This window comes from Macaca mulatta, chromosome 12 (genome assembly GCF_049350105.2).
Source record: "Macaca mulatta isolate MMU2019108-1 chromosome 12, T2T-MMU8v2.0, whole genome shotgun sequence".
In the NCBI taxonomy this organism is placed as follows: Eukaryota; Metazoa; Chordata; class Mammalia; order Primates; family Cercopithecidae; genus Macaca; species Macaca mulatta.
In genome coordinates, this window is record NC_133417.1 from 106,430,277 (window position 1) to 106,442,785 (window position 12,509).

General features: G+C 36.5%; 1 protein-coding gene across 1 annotated transcript in view; it reads right to left on the reverse strand.

Moving 5' to 3' along the window:
* Positions 1-12,509, reverse strand: part of FLACC1 (flagellum associated containing coiled-coil domains 1) — a 63,274-nt gene that overhangs the window by 30,314 nt on the left and 20,451 nt on the right. The window contains exons 8-9 of the mRNA XM_001097906.5: positions 7,194-7,291; positions 6,928-6,980 (exon numbers count right to left, since the gene is read on the reverse strand). Coding sequence (XP_001097906.1) covers positions 6,928-6,980; positions 7,194-7,291 — 151 coding nt within the window. The remainder of the gene's footprint in view (positions 1-6,927; positions 6,981-7,193; positions 7,292-12,509) is intronic.

The following is a 12,509-nucleotide window of genomic DNA, read 5'->3' on the forward strand; positions in this document are numbered from 1 at the left end:
ATGCACCAAAATAGAACCTCTTGAAAGCTTAAAACTCATAAAGTCTATAAAACAATAAAGGAATGAAAAAAGAAAAACATATACATAACAACATCATGAAGAGAACAGTACTTCACATCTCAATATTAATTTTGAATGTAAATGGCCTAAGTGCTCCACTTAAAAAATACAGTATGGTGTGGCTCACGCCTGTAATCTCAGCACTTTGGAAGGTCGAGGTGGGCAGATCACAAGGTCAGGAGATCAAGACCACGGTGAAACCCCATCTCTACTAAAATACAAAAAAATTAGCTGGGCGCGGTGGCAGGCACCTGCAGTCCCAGCTACTTGGGAGGCTGAGGCAGGAGAATGGCGTGAACCCGAGAGGTGGAGTTTGCAGTGAGCCGAGATGGTGCCACTGCACTCCAGCCTGGGCAACAGAGTGAGACTCTGTCTCAAAAAAAAAAAAAAAAAAAAAAAAAATACAGAATGGCAAAATGGGTAACAAAAATCACAATCCAAATATCTGCGCTCTTCAAGAGACTCACCTAACATGAAAGGATTCAAATAAACTCAAGGTAAAAGGGTGGAAAAAGATATTCCATGCAAATGGACACCAAAAGCAAGCAGGAGTAGTTATTCTTATATCAGACAAAACAAACTTCAAAGCAACAACCGTAAAACAAAACAAAGTCAGTCAATATAATGATAAAAGGATCAATCCAACAAGAAGGTATTACAATCCTAAATTTACATGCATCTAACACTGGAGCTTGCAGATTCATAAAACAATTACTATTAGACCTAAGAAATGAGATAGACTGCAACACAGTAATGGTAGAGTACTTTAATGTACCACTGACAGCACTAGACAAATCTTTGAGACAGAAAGTCAACAGAGAAATAATGGACTTAAATAACATGCTAGAACAAATGGACATAACAGCTATTTACAGAACATTCTATCCAAGAACTATAGAATATATATTCTTCTCATCAGCACATAGAACAGTCTCTAAGATAGGCCATATGATAGGTCACAAAACAAGTCTCAATAAATTTTTAAAAATTGAAATCATATGAAGTATCTTCTCAGGCCATGGCAGAATAAAATTAAAAATCAACTTCAAAGGGATTCTTCAAAGCTATACAGATACATGGAAATAAAATAATCTGTTCCTGAATGTTATCTGGGGTAAACAATGAAATCAAGATGGAAATTTTAAAAAAATTTTGAATTGAATTTTAATGACACAAGTTATCAAAACCTTTGGGATAGGTGGGGTGCGGTGGCTCACACCTGTAATTCTAGCACTTTGGGAGGCCAAACAGGGGGATCACTTGAGACCAGGAGTTTGAAACCAGCCTGGCCAACACGGTGAAACTCCATCCTTACTAAAAATACAAAAATTAGCTGGATGTGGTAGTATGTGCCTGTAGTCTCAGTCTCAGCTACTTGGGAGGCTGAGGCACTAAAATTACTTGAACCTGGGAGGCAGAGGTTGCAGTGAGCCAAGATGGTGCCACTGCACTCCAGCGTGGTTGACAGAGTAAGGCTCTGTCTCAAAACTAAAAACTGAAAAAACCTCTGGGATACAGCAAAAACAGTATTAGGAAAGTTTATAGTGCTAAACGCCTGCATCAAAAAGTCTGAAAGAGCACAAATTGACAACTTAATGTCACACTGCAAGGAACTCGAGAAACAAACAAACAAACAAACAAAAACAAAACTAAGCCCTAAAATAGAAGAAGAAAAGAAATAACAAAGATCAGAGCAGCACTAACTGAAATTCAAACAAAAAATACAAAGATCAATGAAACAAAAAGCTGGTTCTTTGAAAAAATAAAATAGATAGACTAAATTAGCCAAGATAAGAAGAAAACATTAACCAAACAAAGAGGGGAGAGAAGATCTAAATAAGCACAATTAGAAATGAAATTGGAGACAACCCACAGAACCACAGAAATACAAAAGATCACTTGAGGCTACTATGAACACCTTTTTGCATACAAACTAGAAAATCTACAGGAAATAGACAAATTCCTGGAAAGTTACAACTCTCCTGTATTAAACCAGGAAGAAACAGAAACCCTGGACAGATGAATACAAGCAGTGAGATTGAATCAGTAATTTAAAAATTGCCAACAACAACAACAACAACAAAAGCCCAGGACTAGATGGATTCACAGCTGAATTCCACCAGATGTTCAAAGAATTGGTACCAATCCTACCGAAATGATTCCAAAAGATTGAGAAAGAGGGAATCCTCCCTAAATCATTCTATGCAGCCAGTATCACCCTGATACTCAAACCAGGAAAGGACACAACAAATAAAAAAACCTACACACCAATTTCACTGATGTTGAACATAGATGCAAAAATTCTCAAGAAAATACTAGCTATCCACACCCAATAGCACATCAAAAAGAAAATTCAAGAGGATTTTGTCCCAGGGATACAGGGATGGTTTAACATACACAAGTCAATAAATGTGATACATAAACAGAACTGAAAACAAAAAACATATGATCATCTCAATAGATTCAGAAAAAGCATTTAATAAAATCCAGCATCCTTTATAATTAAAACTCTCAACAAACTAGGCATAGAAGGAACCTACCTCAAAATAATAAAAGCCATATATGACAAACCCACAGCCAACATCATACTGAATGGAAAAAAGTTGAAAGCATTGCCCTTGAGAACTGGAACAAGACAAGATGTCCACTTTCACCACTCTCATTCAACATAGTTCTGGAAGTCCTAGCTAGAGCAATTAGAAAGGAGAAAGAAAAAGGGCATCCGAATTGGAAAACAGGAAGTTAAACTATTGCTGTTTGAAGATTATATAATTGTATACCTAGAAAATCCTAAAGACTCCTCCAAAGACTCTAAGATTTGATAAACGAATTCAGTAAAGTCTCAGCTTACAAAATCAGTGTACATATATTGGTAGCACTGCTATACATTAACAATGACCAAGCTGAGAATCAAGTAAGGAACTGATACCCTTTTACAACAGCTACAAAAAAAATAAAATACTTAGGAATGTACTTAACCAAAGAGGTGAAAGATCTCTACAAGGAGAACTATAAAACACAGCTGAAAGAAGTAATAGATTATACAAACAAATGGAAATGCATTCCATGCTCATGGATTGGAAGAATCAATATTGTGAAAATGACCATACTGTCCAAAGTAATCTTGCATTACAGATCCAATGCAATTCCCATCAAAATACTAACATCATTTTTCACAGAATTAGAAAAACAAATTCTAAAATTCATATGGAATCAAAAAAGAGCCAGAATAGCCAAAGCAATACTAAGCAAAAAGAACAAATCTGGAGGCATCACATTATCAGACTTCAGATTATACTACAAGGCTATAGTTACCAAAACAGCATGGTACTGGTATGAAAGCAGGTACATAGGCCAAGGAAACAAAATAGAGAACCCAGAAATAAAGCCAAATATGAACAGCCACTTTATCTTTGACAAAGTAAACAAAAACATAAATTGGGGAATGATACTTTTTTAAATAAGTAGTGCTGGGAGAATGGGCAAGCCACATGTGGAAAAATGCAACTGGATCCATATTTCTCGCCTTATAGAAAAATCAACTCAAGATGAATCAAAGACTTAAATATAAGACCTGAAACTATAAAAATTCTAGAAGACATTAGAAAAACTCTTTTAGTCATTGGCTTAGGCAGATAATTCATGACTAAGACCCCAAAAGCAAATGCAACAAAACCAAAAATAAATAAATAGAACCTAATTAAACTAAAAAGCTTCTGTATAGCAAAAGAAATAATAAACAAACAACCCACAGAATGGGAGAAAATATTTGCAAACTATGCATCTGACAAAGGACTAGTTATCAAAATCTACAAGGAATTCAAACAAATCAGCAAGAAAAAAACAAATAATCCCATTAAAAATTGGCAAATGACATGAATAGATATTTCTCAAAAGAAGATACACAAATGGCCAACAAACATGAAAAAGTGCTCAACACCACTAATTGTCAGGGAAATGCAAATTAAAGCCACAATGAGATACCACCTTATTTCTGCAAGAATGGTCATTATTACAAAGTAAAAAAGAAATGTATTTTGGTGTGGATGTGGGGAAAAGGGAACACTTATATACTGCTGGTGGGAATGTAAATTAGTACAACTTTTACGGAAAACAGTATGGAGATTTCTTAAAGAGCTGAAAGTAGATTTAACATTCAATCCAGCAATCCCACTACTGGATCTCTATCGAAAGGAAAATGAGTCATTACATGAAAAAGACACTTGCACATGTATGTTTATAGCAGCACAATTCACAGTTGAAAGATATGGAACCAACCTAAGCGCCCATTGACTAATGAGTGGTTAAAGAAAACGCAGCATATACACATCATAGACTGCTACTCAGTCATTAAAAGGAATGAAATGTCTTTTGCAGCAACTTGGATGGAGTTGGAGGCCATTATTCTAAGCGAAGTAACACAGGAGTGGAAAACAAAAAACTGTATGATGTCACTTATAAGTGGGAGTTAAGCCATGACTATGCAAAGGCATATTCATTAATGAATTTTAGAGACTCAGAAGGGGGAGGTGGGAGAGCGGCTTGTGATTAAAAAAACCTACACATTAGGTACAATGTACACTACTCAGGTGATAGATGCACTAAAGTCTCAGGAATCACCACTATATAATTCATCCAGGTAACAAAAAAACCATTTGTACCCCCACAGCTATTGAAAAAAACCTTTTTTTTAAACCCCAAAGTAAAAAAAAGTTGGAACAATTTTCTTTTCTTTTATATAATTTTTACATGTGTTAGCTTTAGGGTCAAATTTATTTCTTTTTTATTTTATTTATTTGTATATATTTTTTGAGATAGAGTCTTGCTCTGTTGCCCAGGCTGGAGTGCAGTGGCATGATCTCGGCTCACTGTAACCTCTGCCTCCCAGGTTCAAGCGATTCTCCGGCCCCATTTTCCTGAGTAGCTGGGATTACAGGTGTGTGCTACCATGCCCGACTAATTTTTGTATTTTTAGTAGAGACAGGGTTTTGCCATGTTGGCCAGGCTGGTCTCAAACTCCTGACCTCAGGTGATCTGCCTGCCTCAGCCTCCCAAAGTGCTGCGATTACAGGTGTGAGCCACAGTGCTTGGCCTATGGTCAAATTTAAATGAGCTGTTTTGAAATATAAACTTTGAATTTCTGAATAAAGATTTGATAAGTTAAAAATGGGCTGAAAACTTGTATTTTGAAATAAATTATAGAAATCCAGAATTCTAGAACTAAATCTACAGTTTTGCAATATTCTAAATGGAATTTCTTCTTTTTCATTTCTTTTTTTAATGTCATTTTAATTGAGTAAGATGTGCCCTTGTTCAGTATACATTTAATGTGTTTGACAAATGGATAGTTATGTAACTACCACTACATCATCTCCAGTAATCCCCTTCTATTTCTTTGTAGTCAACCCCTCCCCCAATCCCAGTCCAGCCCATGGTAAATACTAATCTGCTTTTTGTCCCCAAATTTTTACCTTTTCTAATCATGTACATATTTCTTGTCATAAATAGAATTTTATAGTGTGTAAAAAACAAAAGGACATGCAAGTGATCAGAAAACTTAAAAAATGCTTCATGTCACTAATCATCAGAGAAGTGCAAATCAAAAACCACAATGAGATACCAGCCCACACACATTAGAATGGTTGTTATTTAAAAAGTCAAAAAACAACAGATGCGGGTGAGGTTGGAGGAAAAAGGGAATGCTTATACACCATTGGTAGGAATGTAAATTAGTTCAGTCACGGTGGAAAACAGCTTTGAGATTCTCAAAGAACTTAAAACAGAACTACCATTTGACCCAGCAATCCCATTACTGGGTATATATCCAAAAGAAAATAAATTTTGCTACCAAAAAGACACCTTCACTTGTATGTTCATCACAGACAATTCACAATAGCAAAGACATAGAATCAACCTAGGTGCCCACCGACAGTGGACTGGCTAAACAAAATGTGGTACATACACCATGGAATACTATGCAGCCATAAAAAACAAAATCATGTCCTTCATAGAAACATGGATGGCCCTAGAGGCTATTATCCTAAGCCAATTAACACAGGAACAGAAAACCAAATGCCACGTGTTCTCGTAGACACTGGGAGCTATTGGGAGATAACAAGAGAGGGAAGGGTTGAATAACTATTGGGTACTATGCTCACTACCTGGGTAATGAGATCATTCATATCCCAAACCTCAGCATCACACAATAACTTGTACATGTATCCCCTGAATCTAAAATAAAAGTTGACTTTTTTTTTTTTTAAAGTTCATTCCTTTTGACCAAGCACTCTACTTCTAAAATCAAAGATATTCAAAGTGGTATTATCTGTTACAGCAAGCAATTGGAAACAACTCAAATGCCTAATAATAGGGGAACAGTAAAATTTTAGAACCCAATGGCAATTTCATTATGATAATATCAAGTCATTATAAAGGAGGGAAAAGTTTCTTATATGCTTGATAAAGAAGGCATAAAAATATATATAGATGTTATACAATATACAATATGATCTCAACTGTAGGTCCAACAAAGTACAAATATTAACAGGGGTTGTCTTTGGATGGTAATATTTCTTTTTGTTGTTATTGTTGGTTTTTGCAGTTCCATTAAAAAAATGAGAAGCTGTTACTTTTGTAATCACAAACATATTTTTCAGTAGTGCTCTTCAGGATTTGGGTGCCTGACTTGTCATGCATGGAAGCCATCGGGTTCATCCTCCCCCTGGGTGCAGCTAGTGCCACTTAGGTCCAAGGATGCTGGGAATCTCAGGACATTATTTTCTGGACAAGAGCTCTAGATTTATCCCAGTGTTAGCCAGGAATGAGCTTTGTTTCTCTTGTAATCCAACAGGGAGCTCTGTATCTCACCTGATACGTACGAAACATATTCTTCAAATACTTGTATTCTTTTCCCATCTCCTCTGGATAAAAGGAAAACAACAGGGTCATCTTTAGTCTTCTGATATGCACATTTTGAAATTCAAACGTGAGCTCTTCTGCACACTTTCCCCACCCCAAATTCATCACCAAGGTAGTAAAACCTTTGTGTGCCCCAGAAATCACCCTAGAAGCTTATTAGAAATGCCATTGCCTGGACCTTCATCCAGGATCATTCTCCCAGGTCCCAGCAGTACCTAGCTTCTCTTGGGCAGCCAACTTCTCCGCCTTCAAGGCTGTTTTGTAGTTGTTCTCCAACTCACTGAGTTCTGCTTCATGGGCCTCTTTAAGCTCCCTGTGGGACCCCAGGAGAAGGCCACAATCATTAGTAAAAAGAAGTCCAGAGCTGAGCTGTTACCCTGATCTGATCCTACCCTCCACCTTCCCACAGGAAGTGAGGTTCTCACTTTTTTATTTTTAAACAATTTTAAATCTTTTTTTTTTTTTTTTGAGTCAGGGTCTCACTCAGTTGCCCAGAGTGAGTGTGGTGGCATGGTCACAGCTCACTGCAGCCTCAACCTCCCAGGCTCAAGTGATCTTCCCACCTCAGCCTCCCAAGTAGTTGGGAACACAGGCATGTGCCACCATGCCCACCTAATTTTTTAATTTTTTGTAGGGATGGGGTCTTGCTATGTTGTCCAGGCTGGTTTCGAAGTACTCCTGGACTCAAGCAATCCTCCTGTGTTGGACTCCCACAGTGCTGGGATTACAGGCGTGAGCTACCATACTCAGCCTGGGGCCCTCACTTCCTGAAGCATTATCCTGGCATCTATCCAGAAAGGGTGAGGGGACCCTTTTCTACAACCATTGTTTTGAACGGAGCCAGCATGACCACAGATTGCTCTCTAATAGCACAATCTTGTCTATAGCTTGCTTGGGAAACTATGGGCTGCATTAGCACCCAGGATAATTTTAGAACCCAAATTCTCTCTAGCCTCCATCCCAGGAAGAGATGTTGGCAGTGTTTATGATGAGTGTTAAAATGAGTCCATATGAGCTATCAAGCTATTGATGAAAAGACATGGAGGAACCTTAAAAGCATATTACTAAGTGAAGGAAGCCAATTTAAAAAGGCTACATAGGGTATCATTCCAACTATATGACATTCTGAAAAAGGTCAAACTATGGAGACAGTAAAGAGATCACTGTTTACCTGAGGTTAGGGGTAGGAGGTGGGATGAATAGGCAGAGTGCAGCAGATTTTTAGGGTAGTGAAACTATTCTGTATGACACTAGAATGGTGGATACATGTCATTACACATTTGTCCAAACTCATTGAATGTACAACACCAAGAGTGAACTCTAATACCAGCTATGGACTTTGGGTGATAATGATGTGTCAATACAGGTTCATTGATTATAACAAATGCTACCACTTTTGGGGAGGGATATTGATAATGGGGGAAGCTATGTGTGTGAGGGGGCAGTAAGCATATGGGAAATCTTTTATACTTTCCCCTCAATGTTGCTGTAACCCAAAACTACTCTAAAAAATAAAGTTTATAAATAAATGAATAAATACATAAAAGTTTACGGCTCAGTTAAGAGTGCTGCCTCTCCACCAGGATTTCTTTTTTTACTTGTAAATTGGTAACTTATAATTGTATATATTTATGGGGTAAAAAGTGATGTTATGATTTATGAATACAATGTGGAATAATTAAACCAAACTAGTTAACATAACCATCACCTGAGATACTTAAAAGTTTTTTTCTTTTTTTTCTTTTTTTTGAGATGGAGTCTCTGGCTCTGTCCCTCAGGCTGGAGTACAATGGCGCAATATCAGCTCACTGCAACCTTTGCCTCCTGGGCTCAAGCGATTCTCCCACCTCAGCCTCCCGAGTAGCTGGGATTACAGGCACCCGCCATCATGTCCGACTAATTTTTGTATTTTTGTAGAGATGGGTTTTCACCATGTTGGCCAGGCTGGTCTTGAACTGGTGACCTCAGGTGATCCACCCACCTCGGCCTCCCAAAGTGCTGAGATTACAGGCATGAGCCACTGCGCCCAGCCTAAAAGTTTTTTCAATGAGAATATTTGAAATTTATTCTTAGCAATTTTGAAATGTCCAATACTCTGTTATTAACTATATTTACTATTCTCTGCAATAGATCTAAGAAAACCCCATATTTCCCCTGCCTAATTGAGATTTTGTACCCTTTGACCATCATCTCCCTATACCCCCCATCCCCTGGCCTCTTGAACCACCATTTTACTCTCTTTTTCTATGAGTTTGATTATTTCAGACCCCACATGTAAGTGAGAACATGTGGTATTTGTCTTCCTGTGCCTGGTTTATTTTATGTAGCATAATGCTCTCCAGTTCCATCCATGTTGTCACAAATGCCAGAATTTCCTTCTTTTCAAAGGCTGAATAGTATTCCATTATATGTATATACCACATTTTCTTTATCCATTTATCAACTGATGGACACTTAAGTTGATTCCATAACTTAGATATTAATAGTGCTGAATTGAACATGGGAATACAGACATATCAACAAACTGATTTCAAATATTTTGGGCAAGTACCCAGAAGTGGGATTGCTTGATCATATGGCATTTCTATTTTTAGTTTTTTGAGCAACCTCCATACAATTTTCCATAATGGCCATACTAATTTACAATCCCAATAACACTTTGTTAAGTGTTCCCTTTTTTCCACATCTTCAACACTTGTTATTTTTCATCTTCTTGATAATAGCTATTCTGACAGATGTGAGATAATAACACTATGGTTTTAATTTGCATTTCCCTAATGATTAGCAACATTGAGCATTTTTTCATGTCTGTTGGCCATTTGTATGTCTTCTTTTGAGAAATGTCTATTCGGGTCTCTTGCTCATTTTTTAATTGGATTTTTTGTTTTCTTGATATCAAATTGTTTGAGCTCCTTTTATATTTTGGATATTAACATTTTTTCACACACATGGCTTTCAAATATTTTCTCCCAATCTGTAGGTTATCTCTGCACACTGTAAATTATTTCCTTTGCTGTGCAGAAATTTTTAGTTTGATGTAATCCCATTTGTCTATTTTTGCTTTTGTTGCCTGTGCTTTTGGGGTCAAATCAAAAAAATCATTGCCCAGATAAATGTAATAAAGTTTTCCCCCCTTTTTTTTTCTAGTAGCTTTACAATTTCTATTCTTATTTTTAAGTCTTTAATCCATTTTGAGTTGATTTTTGTATATCGTGTGAGATAAGGGTCCAATTTCATTCTTCTGCATGCGGATGTCCAGTTTTCCCAACACCATTTATTAACAGACTATCCTTTTTCTATTGTGTATTCTTGTCACCTTTGCTGAAAATTAATTGACCACACATACATGTGTGGGTTGGTTTCTGGGCTCTTTGTTTGGATTCATTGGTCAATGTGTTTATTTATTTTTGCCAGCACTATGCTATTTTAATTACCATAGCTTCATAGTATAGTTTGAAATCAGGTAGTGTAATGTCTCTAGCTTTGTTCTTTTGGCTCCTAATCACACTGCCTGCTGGGCTTTTGTGTGTGTGGTTCCATAAGAATTTTTAAATTGTTGTTTCTATTTCTATGAAACATGCCACTGGAATTTTGATAGAGATTGCATTGAATCTGTAGATCACTTTGGGTAGTGTGGGTATTTTAACAATATTAATTCTTCCGAATCATAAACTTGGGTTATCTTTCCATTTATTTGTGTTTTCTTTATTTCATCAGTGTTTCCTAGTCTTCAGTGTACAGGTCTTTTATCAACTTGGTTAAATTTATGCCTACTTTTTTTGTGTGTGTGTAGCTATTGTAAATAAGATTGTTCTCTAGATTTCCTTTTTGGACAATTTGTTGTTAGTATGTAGAAATACTACTGTTTTTTGTGTGTTGATTTTGTACCCTGAAACTTTACTGTATTTGGCTATTAGTTCTAGGAGTTTATTGGTGAAGACTGTAGGGTTTTCTATATGTAAGATCATGTCAGCAAACAGTGAAAATTTCACTTCCTTCTCTCTTGTTTGGATGCCTTTTATTTCTTTTTCTTGCATAATTGCTCTCGCAAGGACTTCTAGTACTATGCTGAATACAAGTGGTGGGAGTGGGCATCCTTGTGTTCTTCTCATATATGGCCTTTATTGAGTTGAGGTATATTCTTTCTATACTAAATTGGTGAGAGTTTTTATCATAAAAGGATGCTGAATTTTGTCAAATGCTTTTTCTGCATCTAATGAGATGATCATATGGTTTTGTCCTTCATTCTATTAATGTGAGGTATCACATTTATTGATTTGTATATGTTCAACCATTCTTGCATCCCAGGGGATAAATCTCACTGGATCATGGTGGATGATCCTTTTAATATGTTGTTGAATTCTGTTTGCTAATATTTAATTAAGGATTTTTGTATCTATGTTCATTAAGGATTTTGGCCTGTAATTTTATTTTCTCATAATGTTCTTGTCTGATTTTGTATCAGTGTAATGCTGGCCTTATAAAAATAGTGTGAAAGGGTCAGGCATGGTGACTCATGCTTGTAATCCCAGCGCTTTGGGAGGCCGAGGCAGGCAGTTTACCTGAGGTTGGGAGTTCAAGACCAACCCAACCAACATGGAGAAACACCGTCTCTACTAAAAATACAAAATTAGCCAGGCGTGGTGGTGCATGCCTGCAATTCCAGCTACTCAGGAGGAGAATCGCTTGAACCCAGGAGGTGGTGGTTGTGGTGAGCTGAGATAGTGCCATTGCACTCCAGCCTGGGCAACAAGAGCAAAACTCTTGTCTTTAAAACAAACAAACAAACCAACAAACAAAAAAGTCATGTGAAAGTCCTTCCACCTCTTCAATTTTTTGGAAGAATTTGAGAAGAATTGATGTTAGTTCTTTTTTAAATGGCAGGTAGAATTAAGCAGTAAAGGCACCAGGTCCGGGTTTTTTGGATGGTAGGCTTTTTATTACTTATTCAATATCATCATTATTGGTCTGTTCAGATTTTCTATTGTTTTTATGATTAAGTCTTGGTAGGTTGTATGTTTCTAGAAATTTATCAGTTTCTTCTAGGTTATCCAGTTCATTGCCATATAAATGTTCACAGTAGTCTCTTATGATCCTTTGCATTTGTCATATCAGTTGTAATGTCTTCTCTTTCATTTCTGATTTTATTTATTTGAGTCTTCTCTATTTTTTCTTAGTTTAGCTAAAGGTTTGTTGCTTTTATCTTTTCAAAAAACAACTTTTAGTTTCATTGATTTTTATATTGTTTTTCTAGTCTCTATTTCATTTATTTCTGCTTTGATCTTTATTATTTTCTTTCTTCAGCATACTTTGGGCTTATTTTGTTCTTCTTTCCTAGTTTTGTGAGGTGTAATATTAGTTTCTTTGAGATCTCTCTTCATTTTATCTACTTCTTTTAATTTGACTAAAAGCCATTAATTGAAAAGGCTATCTTTTTCCCAGTGTGTGCTCTTGGCACTTTTGTCAAAAATCAGTTGGCTATGGGTGTATACATTTATTTACAGGCCTCTGTTCTGTTCCATTGGTCTACG